This window comes from Falco naumanni, chromosome 5 (assembly GCF_017639655.2).
Source record: "Falco naumanni isolate bFalNau1 chromosome 5, bFalNau1.pat, whole genome shotgun sequence".
Classification (NCBI taxonomy): Eukaryota; Metazoa; Chordata; class Aves; order Falconiformes; family Falconidae; genus Falco; species Falco naumanni.
This window is the reverse complement of record NC_054058.1, coordinates 32,683,821-32,709,969: the sequence shown is the minus strand read 5'-3', so window position 1 is coordinate 32,709,969 and position 26,149 is coordinate 32,683,821. Positions and strand designations below refer to the sequence as shown.

Here is a 26,149-nt window from a genome sequence, read left to right as displayed (position 1 = left end):
AAAGTTTTTAAACCATAGGGCATCTCATCTGAACTCAAACACTATCGTTGACATGCAAGCTTGAGTAATCTCATTTAAATCAGACACTTTCCAAACATTTATACAAGCAACAATCTGCTTCATCAAATTCAGGCCAGCCGTTTCCAGGTGGGGGGGTCTGCCTCACAGAATGACTTTTTGAGATCTTTGCTGGGTGCACCTTCACAGTTCCCTGGGCTGTGAGAGGCTGAGAGGGCAAGTGCTTACACCAAGCAAGCTCCATTGCAGTCATCACTCCACCAAGTACATATGAAAGCTGCTTGCCTGCTGTGCATCAGCTTCTCCATGTGTCAAATAGCAATATAATGATCCCCCTTTCCCACTCTTTTTCTTCCCTTTCCTGGAGGCATTTTCAAAGCTGTACTGGTTAGCACTCATAAACTACGTGGTGGTCCTTTGATGGCTGACCCCTTGAAAGTGTTTATAAGTCGTGTTAAGGTTTTACCTTTTTGCAATGTGATATAATTTAAGCAATGAAGTTCTCACATAAGAGATCCTCATCATTCTATGTCCAAAACTCTCCAAAGCTTACTTCGTAAACCTTTGGATTAAAACATAGAACAGATTCAAAAATCCATTTAATTCTTTCATCCGTGTAGAGAATAGAGATTTTCCTAAGGTAAATGTGAGATAAACGGAATTTCTAACAGGAGGCCCATTTTTCTGAACATTTTAATGTAGCTGAAAATGCTTTTTCTGAAGCGTCCTTCTTAGGACAACAGGGCACTTTAAAGCAGCCCTAAAGAGAGGACACAAGGCTCTGACATTTCACGGCAGAAAAGATCCACAAGATTAATCTCTCTTCCCTTTGCCATGGTCATGTACCTTTCAACCCTCCCTCCAGTGAACAGTTTACTGGAAATAAGAGCAATCTGGCAACTGTTCTTCTAAGGCCCTACTGGTGCGACATGACAGCCGTAATGACTGCCTTGCTCTGCAGTGACCCCCTATGGCCAATTAACAAGTGGGACACATTAACTTCAAAAGGGACCTTCGGCCTCTCCTGGGCTTATGACCCCAGCAATAGTTCTTAGAGAGATCAACCTCTTAAAAAAAACTTAAAAAAAAAAAAAAAAAGGGACTGCTGGAGGGATCTTTGCCAAAGCACGTGAATTGCCAGAGGTGGAATATCTGCTTTGGGCCCAATAAAATGGTATCAAGAAAGGGCAGGAAATGAATAAATCCACTTGCAAATCCATTTGTGTCTATTTGAAGTGGACAGAAACTAATGTAAGTGAAGCAGAGACAGAATGTCTGTGATAGAAATAAAACCACTTTACTGTTTAGAATAAAAGGACACTATAAAAAGTGAACATTATGCAACATTACCTTAAAAGACAATATACATTCACTGAATATAAAATTTATAAATAACATGGAGGAAAACTGTAAACAGTGCTAGAAAATTTAGCAACAAATACATTCCTTCTGGATAAGATTTTTCACACGGGTCTGGTTCCCTCCCCAGGTTTCCATGACTATCAGGAACAGCAGAGTGGGTCTACAAAGGAAGGACAGTGTCAGAAAAGGAGAAGCCAGTACAGGCAAAGCAGCAGCAAATGTTTAGTGGATTTTTAAGATTTTTCTCAAGACTGGTAGCCCCAAAAGCCACTTATTCTAAAAAAGACAAAAAATTTTTGCAGCGCCCCAATTTTGTTCTGCCCTTCTAAGCTATAAAATACATTGTGAGATAAATTTTCAGATCCATCTGAAAGAATGAAAACTTCTTCCCACAGAGGACTTTACTTCAGTCTTTACTGTAAAAACACAACAGTGTGTTTTCCATCACTGTGAAGTACCATTTCACTCTGACTAAATATGAATGGGATACGGTAATGTATTTAGGTTTTAGAATGGCCCTACCTAAAAGGCCATGTAACATTTTTGAAAAAGAAAATCAAATCCAATCTTTCCTAAACCTTCAATATATTTTTCGTAATTTTTGTAATTTCACAGGGAAAAACGCCCTCAAGCAAATAAGGAAGAACATCTGTAAATAAGAAAGTGAACAGCAACAGTTTGGAAATGAGCTGTGCACTTTTAAAAGTACTTTTAATAACGTTGGTATACCTAAAGCATAGGGGAGGTGAGGGGAAGTCTCATCCTGTACATGTCCAAAGGTCACGCTCACATCAGCTGTGCCATTGACAGTTCCTCTGGTCTTAGACTGTGGGGTGAAGTGAGGAGCATGTCAGAGGTGGTAGGAAGATTTATGTGCTGCTGCAAGGCACTGTATGCTCCACAGCCTAAGATTCTGGGAAGAACTTCACACCTGCCTCCTCACATCGCCATGCCTGGCATTCCCACACGTTGAACAGCCTGCAGTAATGAGGGAGGGAGTTTTGTCCATAGGCACGCAGAAGGTTTAGCAAGACAGAAGAAAGGGGAGCAGACAGAAAATAAGAAGTCTTTGAGTCTGATTTAGAGCCTGTTCAATATATTTGATGGCTCCTTCCCACTTCAAGGGAGTCTTCAGTCAGGTTCTTTATGCAAGCACAAGCTGAAGCTTAGCCCAAGAAATACATGTCCCTGATAGCATACACAGAAACACAATTAAGAAGCCTCCCAAAAGAAATGTATTTTTACTGGATTCTTCCCCCTCCTTTTGGCTCCACATCTTTAAAAGCCTTAGTAAGTGTTTCTTTACACAGCAAGGGGAAAAGATTTGCTATCAAAACCCTACCCCTGCCAGTCTGTCTGCATCTCAGAAATATTTTACCGTCTGCAATATAGAAAGGGAATACACTGAATTTTCTGGTAATGCATCTGCCATTTTGTTGTTTACAAAGCACATAGCTACATTATATCCTACTTAGGGACGTAAGTCCTCAAGAGTATTAGAATGCAAATATTTTCACAATAATTTGAGTGCAATACTGTGATGTCTCAGCTAGCTAATGAATCAATCAGTGACAGGTAAAATATGCAGAGCTGCAATTTAATGGAAATTCAAATCAACACTTCACTGTACTGAGGGGCATTTTCATTTAGCCTTCCAAAGCCGTGAAAAGTGGCTGCAGCTCAAAGACATATCAGCTTTGCAAATTCGCCTTGAGCTTGAGGAGGGCCATCTCCAGCAGTGCCAACTTCACACGATGCAAACAGTGAGGGTGGTGAGGCTGGCTCCGCTCCGCCCTCAGTGACCCTCAGAGAGTTTGTCAGCTGTGTACAGCTAGAACAGAGATTGCTCCACTGCACCCAAAGCCCAACCCCGTACTCTGCCAAAACGGGCAATATTTTGACCCACCACCTGATCTTGTGATGGGTGCTGTGAAGCACCCTACTCTCCCTCTCATCTCCGACCCATAATTTAGGAGTAGTCACAGGGAAGAGAACTTCTGAGAAGTGTTCCAAGCCTGAATCACAGGAAAATCCAACAGACTTTCAATGTGTTTTGTGCTGCATTGCCACTCAGAGCAGCTGAAAAAAAAACAAAAAAAAAAACAAAAAAAAAAACAAAAAACAAAACAAAAAAAAAACAACCAAAAAACACACAGCAGACCAAGGCACCTCTTACATCAACTTTTTAAAATGCCCTTTAAAGAGCATGTTAAAAATTAATCTACATGATTTTTGCTCCAACCATTCATCTAGTAAATTGGGCATTTCAGGGGATGTATGTCTGGCAGAGCTCTGGTCACACACAAGGAACGTGAAGTATCAGGGCCCATCTCAGACACCCTTTCCTTTCCGTTTAGCAAAGAGGTCCCAAACAACTCTTTAGTAATTGAGGTCACTGACTATAAAATGCTGTTATCGCCCCTAGCTGGAATCACTGCAATACTTTTTCCTGCTGATGGCAGCTCTGCTTTCTAAGTGGAATGAACTGAAGATACATGGAAACTTAAGATAAATAATCATAATAATACAAAAATGAAGTTAAGCATAATCTTCTCCCTGCCCAAGCCCTCCCCATCCAGAACTCAGTCACCCATTTTGTCAGCACCCCTTCTTCACCATCATTAAAACTTAAAATACTTTTATTTGATACGAAAAATTATATTATAGTTTTCTTAATAAAAAACAAAATAGAACGAAAAAAACTTCTCCAGTCAACAGCAAAGCACAAGACAGTAAGGCTCCTCCTCCCACATCACTGCAGGACATGGTATGAGCATGTGCACAGAGCTACATTTAACAGTGCCTAGAAAGAAACACAGCACTTGACACAGAAGGAAACCTCTGGACAGCTGAAACTTTATGATTCCAGCCAGCACTTATTAGGAGACCACTTTTCCTTGCCTAGCCCCCACACACACTTCCTTTCACTATATAAACAAATGCAGCTAGTGTAGCTGCAGGGGAGGAACCGTGTTGCAAGGAGATACAGAGGAAACAATGACTGTAGCCACTACTGCAGATACACTGGAGCTTCAATATCTTAAAAAACACCTCACTGACTTGGAATGTCAATATTTCCGTCTTTAAAATGCAATCAAACCATTCTTTTGTTTATAACACCAAAAAATTCCACATCCTGTCAAAAATAGCTTATGTCATTATGTGTATATACATCTTAGTTCAGCAAAACACTATTTTGGCAATAGATTTTTTTTTTAATATATACTAAGAGCTCTAGCAAGTCCCCCCTTTCCCTCTTCCATGTGATTGATATAGTCAGGTCTTTGATTATAGTTGGTATTTTTCTATCTGTTTGGTTTAAGGTGTTCACAAGCTGCTTTTGCTGTTGAAGCTAAGCTGCAAAAATTTCAGGGGCCCATGCTGCTCAAAACAGGATGGCACAGCACTTCATCTGCTCTGCTGTAGGTGGATTTACCTCCTTAAAACATAGGAGATGGGGCTTTTGTTTTTTAACCAACAACAAAAATACAAAATACTCTCTCTTGCTCTGGGGAAAGCCAGAACTTCAAATGTGCTGTTGCATTCACGCTGACTGAATTAGCTAGGACAATCAGTCAACAATGCTTTTACCAGATGATGTGGTCAGACACACCAGGTGGATTCTCCCACTGCTGGAGTCAATCACATTGCCAATCTCTCCCATAGAGGAGGATTTCTTTTGGATGTCATTTTTTCCAGAGTTTAGGCTGGGTTTCTTTTCAGTTTGTTTCATTTGCCAATCTGATTAATAAAACCTGTTTTCCTTCAAATAGATTTGTCTACATATTTTCAGCACATAGTGCATGAGGAGGGGTGATGGGAAGCCAGCATGTAGAAGAATACAGTGCCTAAATGGCATAGTTTTTAGATTTTTGTTTTCCTAAAAAAATAGAGATTATATTGCTACAGCTAATGATACATGTAAGAGAGCAAGAGCTCCATCTTTTTTCTTTTTTTCCCCCCCCCTCCCATTTTTCCCTCTGGTGTGCAAAAGTAAGCTCCCAAATGTCATCTGATCAAAATGAGTGGTATCAAAAAATGGAAAAGGTGATTACAAATTCAGTAAGGTAGCACAGACTTTTTTTCTTTTCTTTCCTTTTTTCCTTTTTTTTTTTGTTTGGGTTTGTGTTTTTTTTTGAAGTGTTCGAAGTGCTAACATTTGCATGAAAACAGGCACTAATTTCATTGTCATCATCATGATCTGGTAAAGAGTTAGTGTCCAAAGGAAGATCAGCCACAAGTAAGGGAGAGGGGAGATAAGGAAGGGATAGCGTGCTCAGGGATCTGTGGCATTGATTATCGTTTTATCTGGAGGTGCCCATCCTCTATACCAGCTGCAGTAACCTTCCACCCTCTGGATGCAGGCATAGTGCTTTGCTTGGTATCCTGAGTGGCCGAAGTTGGAGAGCATGTCTGTCCAAATACACTCATTCTTGGAGGTGGCAAAGCAGGGCAAATAGTAGCAGGGCCTAATCTGCAATTGTAAAGAGCAATCAGGTGAGGCTTCTTGGAAAGACAACATCATACAAAATGTCTTTTTACCAGAGACAAGGGATTCAAAATTCCACTCCCTCAAACATTGCTTACTAACCCAAAATTCAGCCTCAGTTCATTAAGCATGTGCTTCACATACATAGGTAATTCCAGAGTCAAAAAGGCTTTTCAGGTGCAGAAGAGTTGATCTTATGTCTATGTTTTTGCAGGCCTGGGGCCATGTGCAAAAATCTTAGTGCCATTGCCAGCCTGTGAGCTTTTAGGCACTCAAAATGTTTACACAGGAACACAGCTGGACATATCTTGCCAAGCCTCTGGTACCTGATTTCATTCACCTGCAAATGATTCTGCAAGCCTTCCCCAACAGCAATTAGTTCCAACAGGTCATTAAAAAGGCAGAGGCTCTGCATTTTTGTTTGATTATCTCTTCTCTGGTCTCAACGCTAAAGCTGAGCTTTACTTTTTCCCTGTAACATTTGCTGTCCTCCATTTCTCTTCCTGGCTATTCACCATCATCACTGGTATTACCAGCCAGGGGAAACAGAATTCTAGGGTTTGAATGTCTTAATGCCACCTAGTTAGAGACACACATACCTTGCATCCACAGCCCAGATGATAACGATGATTCAGTCCTTTACGCTGGGACAGAGTCAGCCGATCCCATTTCTCATACCAGTTGCACAGGCCAGTGTAAACCTTCCCTTCATACACACGGCCTTGAAAACAAAGACATGGTCACAAGTTAGCACTTCTCAGCTCTAGCACTTCCCTCGTTTCCTGAGATTGCTAATGCTCTCAATATGTTTGGCTTCAGTCACTGCTCAGCAACTGCCTTCTTTTTATTAACTGGTTCAGGAAACTCTGGCCAGCAAGATTACAGCACAGTTAGGAGTGATATGCCAGCTGTAAGCACGAGCAACAAAATGCAGGTGAGTAATGCTGTCAAGCTCCTCTCAACAACAAAGTGAACTGACACCATCACTAGAAAGAAGACTTGGCAACTGGCAGATCTCTGTCTCCTTGCATGCCCACATCCCAGCGGCCTGCATTGCTCCAGCTCATTCCAACAGGGATCTTCCATTTCTGGCACAGCTGAGTAGCAACCCTGTGACCGACAGGTATGAACCGACAGCTGTGGACTGTCATACAGCCTATTTGTCACAGCATGGCTGGGTATAAGAGACTTTAGCAAAGAGAGGGAAATCTAGCAAGTGAAATGACTCTTAGCATTAAAAAAGAGTACTGAACACCAAAATACCGTTGGCCATCTTAACACTTGGGAAGCTATGTACGGAGCTGCCTACACAGTCCCCCATGTCCTTAGCACATGTATCTATAGTACGGAAGAGATTTTGATTATGAAGAAGTACGCTGTCCTTTACCTGTAATCAGATATTGGTACTTGTTGACCTCCAGCTTGACTCCACAAAGACTCTCAGAGGCTTCTGTGTAGATGTACTGAACGTGCGGCATTATCTGGAAGCCCCTGTACATCTAGAGAAAGAAAAAAAAAAGAAATGCTTTAACTCATCTTAAGATGACTTTTCACTTTAGATTCTTTACAATCTACGTTCCTAGACTGTAGTGGCAAGCAATGTGTTTACAAGGGTGAAAGACTAATGACACTAACTGGACTCTGATGGAAGTGTCCCCACCAGATCTGCTAATAAAGCAGAATACCCACCTGCTACCGAGCCATTGCAATTCAGCACAGGGACCACTTTTCCCCACTCACATTAGTTCCAGCAGCACTGAGTGAGCAAAGCGCCAACGCTGCAAACTCTGCCAATATCTTGAACAATTTTTTCCCTTATATAGCTCATAATTAGGGAGAAATTAAATTAGTTCAAGTTCGGAATCTCTCTCCTTCATATGATTTACACAATTTCTTCCAAACTAAGGGATTTTTTTCTTTTAAACAATGACCCTATTTTCCAGTGTTGCTGCTGTAAGGGTTTCAAACCTTTGGCGCTTGATCTAAGTCGTCAAGCCAGACACCTCCTTCTCAAAACACCTAGCATACACAACTCCTGCTGACCTCAGCAAGGATGTGATGTTTCTCTAACTGAATGAATGCAGAAAAATTCTACCCCATCTCCTAAAATTAGCTCAGTACTGATGGGCGCCATAAAGAAAATATCATGTGAACATAATTCCTCTACACTCCTTTTCCTCTTTCATAATCTTTCTTACAGCTCAGTTTAATTGAAATAGGAATCCACAGATACACTGGCAGTTGGATTCGGTCAGAAATTAGCACGTGTCCCTACCTGACCTGACCTTACCACTGCAATTTAGGGAATCTCATGCCCACCTGTTAGTAGCATGATGAAGTTTGTGCAACAACCAGCACACGTGTGCATTGGACCCAATAAAACATATCCTGTTTTTTGAAACATGGAGGATTATTTTCCTGAAAATTTCATCCTTAAAATTTGGTTATCTTTTCAAAGTATTCAGTGTCTCTTTTTTCCCCACTGACTGCATGAATGGCCAATGTTTAAAAGAAAACAAGAGTCAGAGAGAATCACAGTTTCATCACACTTTCCGGCCTATCCTTTTCTCTGACAACTTTAATGACAGAAACCACATTCACATTCAGTTTACCTGTAAATATTAAAGTGAGTTAAAAGAGGGGAAAAAAAAATTCCAAACAATCCCAGAGCTATAGATCCTTGATGGTGTACCACCTAAGGCTTAGGTCCTAAGCTGTCGTATCTATTTCTTGAAGTCCCCTATTATCCCAGGGTATTTCACTATTCCCCCACATGCTTTAAAAACAACAAACCTTCTTTCTGAAAGGATGTCTGTTGATTTAACAGATTTTATGCTAGGCCCAGATACTGCACATAAAAATATAAAAAATGGCTACTCATTCTGCTATGCTGAGAAGTCAAATTATCTCCTGGGCATCCATGGAATGTCTGCCAGGGTTTTTTTCTCCTTAGTTATATTACTGTTATAAGGTTCTGCTGATTGGGGTATCACAACCCAGTAACAGTACTGCTGCGTACAGTAAAGGGTTTGCGTTTTCCAGCCTTCCTTCTACACCCAGCAAATATGCAAGGAAAGCATTTTTTTAAATTAATCACACTGTATCAACGAAAGCTCACAGATCATGTTTGGAATACAATATTGTGTCCCTAAGTGAGTAAAGACTTTAATGAATATGGAAGAGTTGAACCTTGCCTAATCTCTATCCCTGCAATTTTCTTGGTGTGGGATGATCTACTCAGATTTTCCAATTATGTTGAAGATTGCTGGAGATCTAGATGCTGGTCCAAACATCCTGTCCGTACTTGGATGAGTTATTTAGTCCTCAGTACATTTTTGCTCCTCATCTGTAGAAGAGCTCTGCCTTGCTTCCCAAGGGGACTGTCAGGAAAGGCTCATAGAATAAAGATCATGTGTTCAGACTCCACTCTGCCGGGTGTCACACCAAGGAGCTATGATAACAGTATCTAAGCAGATAAGACTAGCTAAGATAAGAGCTGGGGCTGCCCAGTCACTCCAGGCAGTACATTATCTACACTGCAGAGAGCTGTATGCTATGCATGTGCAGTACAAGTGATCTGTTTGTTATTCAGTGCTAAGCTCCAAGTAGTGTTGGCCTAATTAAGTATCTGTGCTATAAAGTCTACACGTGCACCGGCATGCTTTGAGCTCATCCCCCCCTTGCAGAAAGGGCTACAAGCTAGACTAACCATTCCTCTGAGAAGCTGCTCATGCCCTTCCCACAGGGCCCTTACAGTTGTCACTCCTCGCATCTTCTGCATCATCAAGCTCACCATGACTGCCCATGAAGTAACTAGTGATGCTGAACTGGGGTTTGGTTTTCAACTCCTGACCTAATTTCCTGTTCATATTACCATCAGGGACATCACTGTCAGGGCTGCTGAAGGAAGCACGCTCAGCCTCTCAAAAAGCACTTCAGCTCACCTGCCAGTGACCCTCATCAATGTTAGCAAACGTCACACTAATTGACCCAACGCTGGGGGCAGACAGGGCCTGCCTCATCTTCTGAAGGCTAAAGAAAATTCACCATGACTTTGGTTCTCGGGAAGAAAAAGAGAATTTGGCATTCTAAATGTAGAAAATGCTCTTTCAAAACAAATAGATCAATACCCTAAGCATTATTTTTGGATACACAAAATATCCTGGAAGTGCTATTAGAGCAGTCAGAAGAAAACTAACCATAAAGCTATCCTCTCGCCTAACTGCTTCCCTTGGAGTCCTCCTGTCGCCACAAATGTGTATTTTCAGAAGCATAATGACAGGGAACAACGTATTAGCAAGCATCACATGGTGGTGTCTGCTAGTACGGCTACATTTCCAGCTGTGTCAGCATTCCCCTTAGTAGCCCCCATACCACCTCAGAAATGCACATGCAAATCCTGTGCTGGTTCTTGCTGCATGATTAACTTCACCCTGTGATACAACGTTCCTCCCTCTATCCCTCACATGTGAGGTCACACTAGATACCAAGGTTTGGAGTCATCCTGCCTAACCTTCAGCCACCTAAAATTTAGGTACTTCATATGAATTAGGCATCCTCTCTAGACAAATGCCAAGAACCGGTACCTCCAGAACAACTCAGTCCATCCTAAAATAGCTCTCTACAGCTTGTGGGCTGAATTACACTTCAGTGGTTACTGTCTCTCTCCACTGACAATCAAGAGAGCAGGAAAGACTCAACACCTCATTTCAGTCTGTCTAAAATTAAACTAAATTAATCCCACCTCACTTCTTTCCTCTTGGGACTATCACTTTTCACCCCTTAGACTCATTCTGCAGCTTAGCAACAAACCAAGGAAAGCCTCCTTGCCTCTGGCAGGCTGTGCAGAGTGCTGTCATGGTCAACCAGGACTGTTTGTGCACACGAAGTAGAAATATCTTATCTCCTTGTTTCCTTTGCAGTTTCCTGAAATAGGTTTGGGCCATTCTCAGAATGAGCTGCAGCATCACAGAACATGCAGAGGTCAGATCAGTCCTGTGTAGATTTCTGACACGTGATCTTGAAATATTCTTACGTTATTTGAGAAAGCAGTGGGGGGAGGCAAAGGTTGCTTGAAAAAGCACAAGGCCTTTTCAAACAACAAACCTGAATGCTAGAAAGCCTGGCACTGTTCTGTGCCTGTGGGCTGACCTTGTGCTCCAGTCCAGGCCCCAAGCTGGTTTAGTTGCGAAATTCAGCAACATACTCAGAAGAGTTAGTGAGAGCAAGAATCAGCCACAGCAAACTCCAGGGAACCCATGAAAGATATACAAAGATTGTTTGTTGTCTTTTAAGGCTCTCAATGCTTTTCACAAGCAATTCAGTACACACTGATAGACTAAATGGCTTGTTTATTTTTCATCTGCAGGTGCAGATGGATTTATAGGTGGCCAAAAAACACTGACATATTAGTTTTATCTTCAGAGTTGTTCCCATGCAGCTGTGCAAAACCGTAGACCTCTTCAGTTTTCTTTTCAGCCGGAAGACTGAAGCTTTCATTGGGGTGAGCAAGGGAGAGATTTGCTGCGTCATTCTGAGCTCCCCCACTGTATTGAGCTGAATCCCTCTTTATACTGAAGTCTCTAAGCTCAGCAGAAGGACAGCAGGGTTTCAAAGATGACACTTGGTTTGTTTATCAAGAACTATGTCCTACGGACATTCCAGTTTTACAGAGCACTTTGAGTGTTTCAGGTTCCTTCCTGCCAAAGGTCAGAGTTAAATGTGCAAAGCAACATCTCACCAGCTCACCATCTATGTAGCAGACACAGAGGCAGTTTGACCAACACATGATTTCCCCTTTAAAATCACTCTTGCTTTTGTTGGACACGTAGCTTTCTAACAAAACACTGTGGAACTGCTCCTGCAAAAAATGCAATTGTTCTCTTGTGGTCTCAGCATGAGAACACTGCACATAACTGCAGTATCTGTTGTAAACACCCTAGCCCTGTGTTGCAGAATAATCCAATGAAAACAGCCAGGACAAGCTCAGACATCTTATTTAAGGACTGACACGATGGTGTCTATTGACAGTAGAGTGGCTGCTGCTCCACTTGCAGCTCCACTTGTGTTCACCTTGCCTGGGCTTGTGTTTCTTCTCCTGCCAGCAGACACATAGAAGCCTTCTCTATTCATAGCAGGGTACTGCTGCAGGCTCCTAGGTCAGAGGTGGGAATGCTTAATGCTGTTGTGCTTCCCTGACACTGCAGCTCACTGGCTGACAATGGGGCAGGCTGCATCATTACTTAGGAGAGAGGCTGGCATTAATTACTACCCTTTACCAACCGTAATTTTGAGGACTACTGTTTATTCTAGATCATCATTGGACCCTGTTCATGGTCATGTTGGACAGGAAGCACCTTGGAGCTGAGTAGGAGGGAAAGTAGAGGTTGTGGACAGACTGGGATGAAATCAGAAAAAGAAAAGTTGATGAAGCCATTGTAACATGTGAATGTCGAGTAGTTTTGTGAAGTGGCATACACTTCCTAAGCTGGAGAGTGAAAAACGGGACAAAAACAGCAGAGTGCTGCGGCCTGATGTCAGAGACAGCCATCAAGAAAAAAAATAAAAAATAAAAGAAAAAAGGAGCAGCAGCATTGTCTCGCTTGTTGTCAACATAATCAGCTACCTTTTTTTTTTTTTTTTACAAAAACAAGTTATCAACAAGTATATATACTTCCTTTTGAATCTTAAAAAGAAATTTTTAAGATTAAGGAAATTAGTAAGCCCAGCACCTCATGCCCTCTTATTCAAAGTGCAAACATTCCACTCCAGTGGAAGAGCCATGCCAGGGCAGATTTGGCTACGTGTGCGGTTTTGCGACAGCTTATGAAACAGGCTTTGCGTCTCCTCCTCCCAGCTCTGGTGCTGAGCTATAAACTGCCTTATAAAGAGAGTTACTGTTATGAGGCAGGCAAGTGACTGGTTTTTTCTGAACCTTTACTTTGTCTAATATGTTTCAGATTTCTGCAGTCTCTGCCAAGCTTTTCCATTCCCTTTCTTTCTTTTTTTTTTTTTTTAAAGACATAAACCAGTCTTATGACTGGAATGGCATAGCCAAGGAAAACAATCTAGGGCTGATTTTTAGTATTACATAACAAGGGGTCAGTTTAAGAAAAAAACCAAAGTGCAAAGCAGCAGGTTGAGTGCAGTTCGTGCAGCAAAAAAATGGAGCTCTGAAGAGATGAACTTCTCTGAAGAGAGAAACAAAGCAACTGGTGTAGGAGTTCTACCTCTTTTCATCTCCGAGTCAACATTTTACAGCTCTTCTGAGCTGATTAAATAAAAAGCTGTAGCTTTCAAACATAAAGAGTTCACTATATGAGTTTCATTTGTTCATTTGTACATGGAAAATAAAAGCCATCATTCTAACTCGTGGTCACAAAGCATGCAAGGAAAGAAGAGATGAAAGACCACTCTCCCAAAGCTGGCAAACTCCTTACCACCACCACATCTCGAATTTAATGAAAGTGCTGCATGGATAAGCTTGCATTTCTACAGTCTCACACTGTTTATGTTGAACACTAACAGGCAAACAGGACTCCAGTATCTAGAGAAGCCCACCTGGCATCTTTTACTACCAGAAATTTTAAAATTAAAGGAAGAATTCAGGTATTCAGCATTGTATGTCAGGAATGACCTCTTCCTGCTTCTTTCCCCCCTCCAGACAAAATTGCTGGTTGCTTTCCAATCTGGTTGACCAATACAAAAAGTTGAGGCGCTGTTATTTTAAGTATGCAAACTCTGTTCATTATTACATATTAATTAGAATCACTATCATTCTACAAGCTTATGTGAAACATCTGCAAGCATACCTTCATCTGCTTGACTGTGTACCGCATTGTTCCAAATGGTCCATCTTTCATGAGCTTCTTCCCGACAACTTTAGCTCGAATCACTGTCATAAGAAAGGAAAAATACAACAAATTATTAATAACTTTACACAACATGTAGGGCAGAACCTCCACCTCAAAAAAAAGCCACTTGGACAAATTACTCTGTAAAATAACACAAAAATCCAGGCCAGCCCTCCCCTCAATTGATTCTAAATCTCATACACAATGAAGGCATATAAAATGGGATGCCAAAACAAGTATTTATTTAAAGGACATACAGTTCTGCCTGAAGAACAAGAACAAGCAATATTTATATCAAAATCTCGCTGAAATCTGCGAAGCAGACTATAGCTGGGATTAAGGCAGGTTAAAATCTTTGCACCAAGCCACCGGGATGATGCTTGTACTTAATGTCTTAACTCTGAACGTACAGGATGATGTCCAACAAAATACTACTTGGAAATTGTTCTTTGGATGCCCAGTGCAGCCACAACAACACAGTACAGTGCACTGTACTGTATTTTGTATATTGAATATCCCGTATCTGGAGATTTCACTAGAGCTGCTACATTTCAGGTACTGATGAGCTCCCAAAAAAATGGCTCCCTTGAACAAATGGCTACTGTGCAAAACCAGATTGTTCAGCAACCATCAAGTCCACAGTGAAAGCTGACAGGCCAGCCAGAAGCCACCTGGAAGACTAAAGCTGGCCCATCAGACCTTACGAACACTGGACTTCATTTCTTCATGGATACTAAGGGGCAGTGTGAGTGCATGCCTGCACACAGCATCCAGCCTAACATAGATACCTTCACTGCACCACAGACACACCCAGCAATGCCAACCAACCCAAGCCATCATAATGATTTTGAGGTCCTTCAGATGGATCTAGTAGGTAGTTTACAGTCAGTGTTTAACAAAAAGTTCTCTTACTCATCTATTTGTGGGGCATTCCACAAAAACCCCTGCTGTTCCATCAATTCTCTTTGAAAAAGTTCTGCTGTCACTTGCTCATCTCACAGGAGCAAGGCTTAGTGACAGGGCAGGCATTATCCAGCTAAACTCCACTCCCCTAGAACAATCATATCGCATTATACAAGCGCCAGATCTGGCTTAATTTTTATAAGGGTTGCAAAAGATGCAATTGGACACAACCAATCTTGGGAAGAATAAGGATCACTGTTAGAAAATCCTGTACCCCAAATGCCACTCATACAAACAACAGAACATAAAAAAGAAAACAAGGAACTGAAAATTCCCTCAATCAAGAGAATCATCAAAACTACACCATACCTGTGCAAATTTTACCTAAAATCTTATTCATCAAGCTTCTCATCACAATGGCTATGAAAATTATTCCAGTAGAATAAACCAAAGAATGTAACAAACTCATAACACGCTTGACCATGTATAGTTATACATAACCCCCCCAGAAAACCCTTTTTTGTGGAAGAGGAGGTACTAGCTACTCTTGCACAAAGCTTATAATGATAAACCATTGCAAACAATGCACCTCTGATGAATATATGGCCTGATGGTTCCAGGCTACTGAAATCTAGCAACTAAAACAGACCACATACATCATGTCCTCCGAGCCTCTGAAGGTCCTGATCATAACTCCCCGCCCAGCACAAAGGTAGTGCTTTCACAGCAATCTTTTGCAGCATTTCATCTGTGTTTTGCTGCATGTACTGTGTTAATGCATCATATAAAACAATTAATTAAAAAGCAGGAAGGCATGGAAGGGAGGCAAAAAGGTGGAAGTATTCTTTTGCAAGTGTCATGGTTTAACCCCAGCCAGCAACTAAGCACCATGCAGCTGCTCCCTCACTCAACCCCAGTGGGATGGGAAGAGAATCAGAAGGGTGAAACTAAGAAAACCTGTGGGTTGAGATAAAGACAATTTAATAGGTAAAGCAAAAGCTACACGTGCAAGGAAACCAAAATAAGCATTTCATTCACCACTTCCCATCAGCAGGCAAATGTTCAGCCATCTTCCAGGAAAGCAGGGCTCTATCATACATAATGGTTACTTGGGAAGACAAACACCATCATTCAGAGTACCCCACCCCCCCCCTTCCTTCTTCCCCCAGCTTTTATGGCTGAGCATGACGTCATATGGCATGGAATATCCCTTTGGTCAGTTAGGGTTGGCTGTCCCAGCTGTGTCCCCTCCCAGCTTCTTGTGCACCCCCAGCCTGCTCGCTGGTGGGGTGAGGGGCAGAAAAGGCCTTGGCTCTGTGTGAGTGCTGCTCAACAGTAATGAGAGCATCCCTGTGTATCAACACTCTTTTCAGCGCAAATCCAAAACAAGCCCATACTAGCTACTATGAAGAAAATTAACCCTATCCCAGCCAATACCAGCAGAGCAAGCAGGAAAACCAAACAAGTTATTTGCATCACAGCACTATCTAAAAGTGGCAAAAAAGTTCAGGGATCCATTTTCCTAGGTATATAGGACATCAAACAAGCACCTTGTTGTAAAGTAAACAGGCTAATAAGCAAACAGCTGTAGAAGCCCACTGGAAGAAGTGGGAAAAAGAGCAGGCTGATTTTGCTCATGACCTAGACCAAATTAATGAGTCAAAAAGCTTGTCCCACCTTTCTGAATAATCTGAAGAACAGATTCAAAGGAAGAGATAGGCATGATTATATACACCAGTTCCTGCAACTTATTCCATGAGGATGTTGTGGAATGAAGACAAATTCACTCTGCTCTGATTTATATCCTATGCTTCCAGCCAGACTTGTCAAATAAATTTTGAACTAGGTAAGACAGTCCTGCTGGCTTTGATTCAAAGGACCAACAAAACCTTCATTCATTGACTATAAAACTTCATTCTATTTTTTTTTAACTTCTATTATCCAATGGCAGTAAAAGCCGGTTTTGTTGATTCTCCTTTTTAACAAGTTGTTCAGACTTCAATTTACTCTCTTCTTCAAAATTTAGTACCTATATTGAAGCATGTCCTTGAGGACTGCAAATATCTTAACAGAACTAGGTTCTTCCATTTGTTGCTCCCAACAACCACAATCATCACCGAAGCGAAGAAAACCAGACTGCCTAAGGGTCAATGAGAAAACACAATTTCTTCAAGGTTTTGTGAATTCCAGGGCACTTCACTAGTGGTGGAGTCTACAGCAGAGGGTGTCAAAAGTCTTATCTCTTCATCTATTGCATATCTGAAACACTGAAACTGAAAATCCTGGTGTTTGCCCTACATATCTGAAATCAACAATGAAATTTTATCTTATTGACAATGATAAGAAATATACTAAAAGGCAATATTGCAAAATGCTAGGTTTTCAAACCAGAACACAGTTAGCATAAAAGATGACAGGCACATTCCCAATTGCTGAAAAACATCTAAACCCCATTTTCTTCATGTACTTCAGTGCCAGTTTGGCAGCCCTTTAACTTCCAGTTAGAGTAACACATCCATTTCAGAAAGAGACCAACTTCGATGTATGGACTAATCCACAGCTTCACCACAAGACCAAAGATTCAAAATGCACATCTACACTAGCACATAACAGCATCCCAATTGCAACTAATGCTAGCTACCCTTACAAGCAGGTGGAAGGATCTATATTTTCATATTATTGTTCCCCAGTAAAGTCAGAGAACAACCATCCTAGCAAATTCACCTAGTAAAAGCTGTTAAAAACCTTAGTGTGGGTTATCATTTCAAGCCTTTTGTAAATGGGTCAAGTCCTCTGTATCTCAGAGAAGTTGGCTTCATCACCCAAATGGTAACTTTTCTAGGTAAGTTCCTTCCTTTACCAAAAAGGTAGGAATGAACAAAGAACCCACCCTGCCTTATTTTTCCCACATTAAAGGAAAAGTCAAGCTGTTAGCCAAGGAGCAGAAGATACTCCAACTTAAGTGTACTCCCTGTACTATGTGAGGCTAAATTCCCACTCCCTGCGGATTAGATGCACCTGGGTAACTGGCAAGAAATGCTGGATGGACAGGACGGCTCAGAGGTTGCTCTTCCATATCTGGCTTCATCACCCTAAGCCTCCTCACATGCAAGCCACTTGTAAATCTGCCCAGAACAGAGCTCCAAGCTGCAGACCTGCAGCCACTTTTCCCAGTTCCTATCTTTGCTCCTTCAAACCTCCGCTTACCAGTTATTCTGCTGGACCAGTCTTCACACCTCATAGAAGATAAAGAATATTGCTCCTAACTGAGCAGAGGCCATGCAGACTCACCAGAGGAATTTTTCACCCTCTGCAAATTATCAGAAATTTGCAGAATTTCTCCTGCAATTTCAGTCCATGTTATGTTAATGAAGTCAAGTGTTTACTTCTAGCGACTCCTACTGCTCCAGCAGAATGAGGCAATAGGTGCTGTGACTGCTCCCCTGAACTCCTTCCTTCTCCCTGAAGCTCTATTACAGTCCCTGCTATTACTGATGGGAAACTTTATCCCACACAAGTGGTCACCAAAATAGCTGCATATTTTTAAACCACAATTCCTTTGAAGTACTGCCTATGAAAATACTCCAAGATGAATGTTTCTCAGTACTTCAGGGTTTCAGGTCAGGTCACTTTGTGGGACTGGAGCAGTTGGCAAGGTCTCATGAGTGATTTGTAATTATTTATGAAAAGTTAAATTAGATGAGGATATAAATTTTGATAAAGTAAGCATGGCAGCCATACCATGAATTAAAGAGGAAAAAACATGTGCTGCTTCTCAACATTTGACGTGATTTAAAAATGAGGGAGAGAACAGAAAGAAGGAAAACCAGATATTTACTTGCCATTCTAGAAAAAAATAAAATTACTAAAATAACGACCTGCTGTATTTGAGGATTCAAGAAATACATCTAACAATGTATCACAAATTATTAATATATTTATCTCTTTTCCCTTGCCCTTTTTTTTTTTTTTTATGTAAACTAGCTTATGCTTAGGAAAACAGAAACAGCTCAGATTTGCCACAGGACTAGTATAGTGAAAGCAGCTAATGGCTCATATTCCACCAGCATCTCTAGGATAGTACAAACTGTCTGCATGCACACGTATACACATAAATACATACAAAAATCACTTGTATCTTTTCCACTTGTCACTGGATGAGGTCTTCTTACAAAGGCAAACAAATCAGAATGGGCACAGGAGAAAAAGGCCCTATACACACTTTTATTTGCTCAAATGCACACATATCTAACTCAAGTACTCTTTAACTTTATCCTTTACTCTGTGGCCATTTTCACAGGGATTCATAGGAAGACTAAGCCTAAAGGCAAGATATGAAGCCAAAGAGGACACTGGCTTTACAGCTGAGATAGCAGAAGGCATTCTTTTCACGGGATAAGGAGCAGACAAACAGGCAATGACCGATGGGAGGGCAGTGAACACGAGATTAAGACAAGCATTTGCCAAGCTGAGGAAACAACATTCTAAAAAGACTTGTAATTAAGTCATTTCATCCAGGCACATGCTAGCTTCCACGTGTGCAGCAGTAGCTCTTTTTCCCAATGGAAAAGCAAAAGGCATCACCTGTCTCCGTTCAGTCCCGCCTGTGTCCTTTATCGGGGCCAGCCACTAGATGGCGACACCATCACAAAGCTCACCTTTCCTTACCAAGAGGGCAGCGGTCCACGCACCGGCTAACACCGCAAATCCCAGCTGTATGCCCAGCTGCGCCATGAGAACCAGATGCTTTCATACAAGAGGCCTGGTTGTCATCCATAAACAGCATTTTAAGTGGAGGCACACACCCTTCAGAGACCAGGATTTGCTCCAAACCCATTTCCCTTGAGTCCAATTATCATGAACAGCTCAGGAGAGTAACAAATGCTACACTTCTCATTATTGTTTCAAGGATTTATTTTATTGGTCTGCAATATGAGTATATTCAAGTGAGAGGTTTGGCTGAGATGCATGCTCACTGCATTTAAGTAAGTGAAGGATGTGGAGGATTCATGTTGTTTACTAATGGAGACACAGGGGACAAGTTATTCTCCCAGTCCGCTCCTTGACATCCAAGTAGTGGCAAAATAAAATATATGGGGAGCGGCAACGTGACCAGGAGGCTGAAGGTAGTCTCCTTCTATCCTGAGGCCACTGACTATACCAGGAACCGGACAGCAAAAACCACCCCCAACTGAATGATGGAAATGCCATCTTAACACTAGGCACAAGACATGCCAGGAAGGAAGGTTGCCATTTTATTCATCCAAAGACTATACAAGGGCTCATTTCCAAGAGCAATTTACTGAGAACTTTTTACCAGCTTTACTACCAGCTCTCTCATTCAGCCTGTCTCACATCACTCAGGGCTAAGGCAGCCGGTATGTTTAAAACTCCTGAGCATTACCTAGAACGCTATTGAGGTATTCGTTTATTCTAGCACTTCTGGGGGTGTCTCCTAACATGGTCAAGGCAGGGTGCTTTCACACACAGATTTTACAGGATTGGTGCTGATGGTACAGCTAAAAAAACAGAATTGCTGTGTCTGTCTTGCTCGCTCACTCAGATGAACTGTGTTCCTTTACCCACTCCCCTGGCTTGATCCGTTAGTAATTATTACCAACACTCTTGACCTCTCTACAAACACAGGATCGTAACTACAAGTGGATCGTGTCCTTTGGACTGGAAGTCTGGCCCAGTTATATGCAGCCCCTTGGGAAGCTCAATTAAATTTCCTGGTGTAGGCCTGTACGAGCAGCAAGTGGGTGGGACTTGCTTTGGAAGGGGGAAAAAAAAGCAGCCTCTTCCCCATTCCACCACTTCCATAGCAAAGCAGAATGGAGAGGGAAATGCTGATGTGGACTCACGAAAAGGGGAAAAAACAGATATAAGTCTCCAGTCTGTTTGATGATTTGTCTGTACTGAAAGTCACCTCCTACATAATCAAAATAGAATTATTTTACAAATTAAGAGTATTGAATTTGAAGTCTTCTTGCAAAGTGTGAGAAGGCTGGAGAAATACAATAGAGGAGCCTCCTCTTGCCTTGTTCCATCATGACCTCCAGCCAAAACCACAAAGGCAAAGCAAACCTCTTTTGCTTTGTTTTGAAAGTAGCATCACCAGAGAACCTCATCGAGAACAAAAAAAAAGAAGGTAGCAAATAAAAAAAGAGGTTCACTGCTGTCTGCCCTCCTCTCATACCCCTCACCAACAAACTAGTTTCCATTATTGGCAGTCCAGATCTTGACTTCTTGCCTTTTCAAAGCATTCTGAGGAACACTGACTGAGCAAGAGCACCTTCTTGACACCAACCACCTCTACCAGTCAGACAGCTGCCACATAAATACCACGTTGGAAAGGGCTTGTGCTTACTTCAAGTGTGCTGGAACATTGTGACTAACAATAAAAGTCTAATTAGAAACATGAAGGTAAGACACCCAGATACCTTTCCTTCCTATTTTTCTAACCAGAACTAGGACACTTACTTTTGGCCTTTGTTTTACAGATCCACAAAACTCTCCCTGTCCGTGGCATACCAAGGCTGAAGGCCACACAAAAAAGTAGAAGGCAATTAACTGGCTTCATGTAGGCCCAAGCTCTGTCTAAAACAACTGATAACAATTGCACTTGCTAATTAATCAGGCTTCCCACCCCTGCAGATTTCCATGCCACTGAGAGTCTGTTTGCACAACATGTTGTACTGCTTGATTTCCAACACTGCAAAAAAAAAGGCGTGATACAACTCTTTCTTACAAGACTATGATTGCATCAGATCTCCCATCACTTCAAGAAGTATAAACTGCTCTAGAAGGGCTTTACTTGGGAGAAAGTTAATCCTCCCCACAAGACCACAAATTAAAGATACGAGGTTGCATAAAATAAGCAGAGCTTGGTTTGTGCTTGGCATTTCACCTGTAGCTTATTAAATGGATACAGTTTTTCTGATGGCAGCAGTGGCAAGCATTTTTCTCCCTTCCCATATGGTGCATCTCACCCTATGGAAGCCCAAGCTCCCTTTGAAATACATGAGAATTGGAGAGAAAGGAGAGGTCTCTGTTAGATAAGAAACTACAAATTCTTTTCTAGACACTTCATTCAGGCTCCTATATGCAATTTGGTTTAAGACTCTTCAACTGCCCAGCACTGCCTCTGCCATCTAAGTTCCTCATGTTAGCTCCCTTGCTTTCCCATCATACAGCAACAGTCTGATGGAAGGATGGAGGAAAGACTGAAAGGAAGAGGAAGAAATGCATCTAAGATGCATTTACATCCATTTACAAGTAGAATCTTTTAGATCCACACATAGATGGTATGTTTGGTGCCAATGGAAATCAGCTTCAGGAAACACCTGATGATAAACAAAGAGAAGGTAAAGGAAGAAAAAAAAAACAAACAAAAACAAACAAACAAAAAACAGTATCTGTTGTTACCAGCTATCTTACCTATTAAACTCAGAGAAGCCAGGTAGGCCCAAGAGATTAGCTAGTACAGGCACAGAGTAAGTTGAGGCAGAGGAGTTACAAACATCGCTAAGTTAGTCTCACAGCTTGTATCAACAAAAGAGTTTAGGTTTGCTGTGGATGTAAGCAGAGAGACTGCAGATTACATGAGCGTGCCTACAGCTTTGAGAAACCTCTGGTAAAATAAAAAGAGAAACCAATGTCATTCCTGCCAACTAGCCATTTCTGCGTCTCCTTTCTGGCAGGCTTTTTTTTCTTTCCACCTGAGTATTTTTAAACTAGTCACTGAAAGCTGAATTCAGACTAGAGGCAAAAGGCAGTAGGCAAGTATGAAAGTAAAGGAAGGAAAAGTAATGCAAGTGGAGGGAGGGGAAGGGAGTGCCTCATGAACAGAGTACAGTAGAGAGTCACCTTGCACCTCTCTCCAAGGGATGTTTTCAGCAGAGTACACTTTGCCTCATACACATTGCCACTGACAACTGCCAAAGAACTGCTTTCAGCCAAGGTTAGCAGTGTTGGAAAGATGGTTGTCAAAACCAACACACAAAAGCACTTCCAAACGCAGCTTACAACAGTGGGTAAAAATAACAAGCATATGACTCAAAGCTGGTTAGGCAATGCTCAGCTCAGAACACCTTTTCCATTTTCTTCTGATCTACATAAGATTTGTGCAATAAGATTTAACTCGGTCCTCACTTCCAGATCAAGTACTTCTAGACACAGTACCTCAGGACAAGGGGAAGCCCGGCTGAGACAGACAAGGCTATGGTTTCTCATAGCTCTTTGGAATTGTTCGAGGGAGCCACAGATCTAAGCGTTCCACTCAGAGAATATGGCAGAGCTGAAGTGAGACCAATTAGGGGCAAATGGAAACCATATGTGATTTTAATGAAACAAGGAGCTAGTGCACATGACTTACTGCTGCAGGAGCATTTACTGCCTGAAAGGAATGTGCATCTGGCATTGATCGTTTCCCAACCCATCAAGTGAACAGTAACATGGAAAGCAAATTGAAGAATATGATGAGAGATGAATTGCCTAAAGAAGTACAGTTAGGGGAGCTGCCTCTGCAAGGAGAAAACATGTCCTTTGCTTGTATCTTAGTGATACAGTTGCAAGTGAGGCTGACCTTCCATTTCTACAGATCATGATAATAAACAAAACGAGTGCAGGAGCGATTAAACTGGATCAAGTGGTATTTTAAAGAACTTACTACAATCACAGAAATCCCATTCTGGTTCACATGGGGCAGACTTAATCCCTTGAGGCCATGGGCACTGCTTAAAGAATAAAGAATGTCGATCCTAAGCAAGGTTAATACACAGTCCTCAAATGTGACGCTGCTGCTGCAAGTATTCAAATGACATTGCTTTTATGTGTACGTCAGAACAGGTACATTGAGAAGATTTGAGCCTGAAGAGGCAGTGTAGACACACCCTCCTTTTGTTCCTTTTCTTCTTTTTGACTGCAAATATCCCAGGAAGTTTCGGTTCTGCTGAGAAAGAGAAGTCCATAGCCTGCAAAGCTTTAGACAAGTTGCTCTATTCTGATATGGTGACTCCTTCTACAGGCTGTTGTGTTGCAGCTTGGTATCTGGTTCTCAGAACAAAACCACTATCTTTACCAGGCAGCCAAAAGATTGCTCCCATGTGTCACAAGAGGAAGGGAGGAAGATGCTCTGATCCAGCACCCAACCATATATGCAGCGAATGTCCAGGGCTTGAAGGTGGTAGATCCTACTTCGCATTTCATGTAATAGTCAGACACCTGCAAGGCCAGATACATAGAACTGGCATGTCTTTGCTCCTTAATGCTCTATTTTCTCTGTAGGATATTCAGAGTTAACAAGTGTAATAAATTCATCACTGTATTTTTCAAGGAGGCACAGAAAATTCTTCAGCCAAATCTGCTAATTTATTAGCCTTCCTTAACCCACAGTGCAACCCGTGAACATACCAAGAGCTCACATCCAAACTGTCCAACAAGAGGAGGAAGAGGAGGAAGGAGAGTCCTGCTAAAAAGAACATCTGAAAGCAGTTTTCTTCTGCACATTAGAAATAGGGCAGCTCTGACAACCCATGTAAACCTTTCAAAACAGGGAGTATCAAAAGCCACAGCCCTGGACACTCCCTGCCTCAGCAACTTCAGAGGATTGCCTTTGCTTCAGCACCTTGCCCAGCTGGGACGGGTGCCAGCACTCTATGAAGAGGCTGCACTCCACTGATCACATGGTTTACACTCGATTTTGCACGTAGGAACTAGAGAGGAAGAACTGTTTGGGAACATGTATAGATTTCAAGGGTACTGGGTGGGCCTACAAATTCCTTCCTGCATTAGAAAACTTGCATTAAACTGATAAGCTAAGCAGCTGTCCATGCCAAGGAGGTATATTTATCCAGGTCAGGCCTATATGTGCTGCTCTGCTGTTCCTATTTGCACTGGACCTGACAGGACCCAGCATTAGGCCTGCCAGACCTTGGAATTAAACCTGCATTCAAACAATTTCTCCTGTGAGAAGCCAGTACCTTTGCCCACCATTCTTGAGCCATTATAATTCAGAAGCTGACAGCCTCTGCAGACTGTCCACATGCACTGGACATGTCCATGACACAGTTCTGGTTTACCATAATGCTTAAGGAATTTACTAATTGCCCATTTTATTAATTTCTATTTTGTAACCACAGTCATTTATACTATGTAGCTGAGCTCAGCTACGTAAAGAATTTTACCTGGAGTCTGAGCACCATGACTTGGGCATTGAATTCTGGTTCAGTGTCCATTAAAGTAAGTGGAAAACCTCCCCGAGTCCCAATTCAGCCTCATGGACCACAATTCCCACTCAGACTGCAGGTCAATGTCAGGAGAGTATCAGGGCAAACCTCATACTGACCAATTTGCCCACCTATCTAGAACTTTCCAGGATCCCATGTAGTGCCCTGTCCTAACTGTGTTCCAACACATCATCCTTCATTTTGGACTTGCAAAGGGATATCGAAGGCCAGAAGAACTCAGTGTTGATTTTTCATGGGAGTAACACAAAAAAAAAAAAAAAAGAGTGTGATATGAGACATGCATGAAATATGTAACAAGAAGACCTAGAAGTTTAAGAATATCTATAAGCAACAACTCTTTACATGAGTAACATAAATACTGCACACTGTACATCCTCTGGCTCTGAAGACACAGGATTTTCCCTGTGCAATGACACAGAGCATTGACAAAAGAAAGGGTAGGCAGACACTAGCCAGTTACCTTTGTTCTTCAATTTTCTTAGAAACTTCCTTACTGTCCTATGGACAGACTGGCCAAAGTTGTCCCATAAAAACGGAGCAGAAAGAGAAACCATTTAACCATCTTGTTCTTTTGTCACCCAAACTTGCCTCATACAAACTTTTCATCAACGTCTCATGTTCATGAGCAGCCCAATATGCCACAATCAGAATAGATTTCCAGAAATTGTGTCCATTACTTGGATGCCCATATGCATCCTGGTGCTCCCAATGAAATATTAATGACATATGACTCTTAACTACTGCAAGCACAGGGAACATACTGAATAGTTAACAGTATCTGTCAACCACCAACTGCTGACTTTTTTTCTTTTGCACAACAGATATTTATACAAATCCAAGACTAACCCATACTGGTTTACTCCTAGTCAGTATCGCTAATTGGTGGGTTTTATATGGAAATTCTCAAGTTGGACCAGATGAATCTGATGGATATTTACTTCAGGTGAACCTACCAGTCAGTCAGCTCACCTGTGCTACTAGAGTTTGTGAGCTTTGTAAAGTATTCTTTCCAAAAACTTTCATAAAACTTCCAGTTTGGGGGAGGTAAGCCTGCATTCTAATCCTGCTTCTTAGATCTCCTTGTAACTTTTTAGCGAAAAACCAAAAGGTCACAAGATATGGGTGGATAGTCATTTCACAGCTGCCCTGGCACAGTGATTGCTATTGCTGAATGCTCTAAGGCCCATTAACTGTTTGGGAGGCAGAAGTTCTGTGGACACTGCACTGCTGAACGTTTGCAGATAAGGGTAATCATTTCCAGGCTATACATCGAG

General features: G+C 41.8%; 2 protein-coding genes across 3 annotated transcripts in view; one reads left to right on the top strand and one right to left on the bottom strand.

The window, feature by feature from the left end:
* Positions 1–26,149, top strand: part of SYN3 (synapsin III) — a 206,742-nt gene that overhangs the window by 68,940 nt on the left and 111,653 nt on the right. The gene's annotated exons all lie outside the window — the stretch shown is intronic.
* TIMP3 (TIMP metallopeptidase inhibitor 3) overlaps positions 1,300–26,149 on the bottom strand; it is a 39,977-nt gene continuing 15,127 nt past the window's right edge. The window contains exons 2-5 of the mRNA XM_040595655.1: positions 13,681–13,763; positions 7,257–7,368; positions 6,469–6,590; positions 1,300–5,854 (exon numbers count right to left, since the gene is read on the bottom strand). Coding sequence (XP_040451589.1) covers positions 5,657–5,854; positions 6,469–6,590; positions 7,257–7,368; positions 13,681–13,763 — 515 coding nt within the window. The 3' untranslated portion in view covers positions 1,300–5,656. The remainder of the gene's footprint in view (positions 5,855–6,468; positions 6,591–7,256; positions 7,369–13,680; positions 13,764–26,149) is intronic.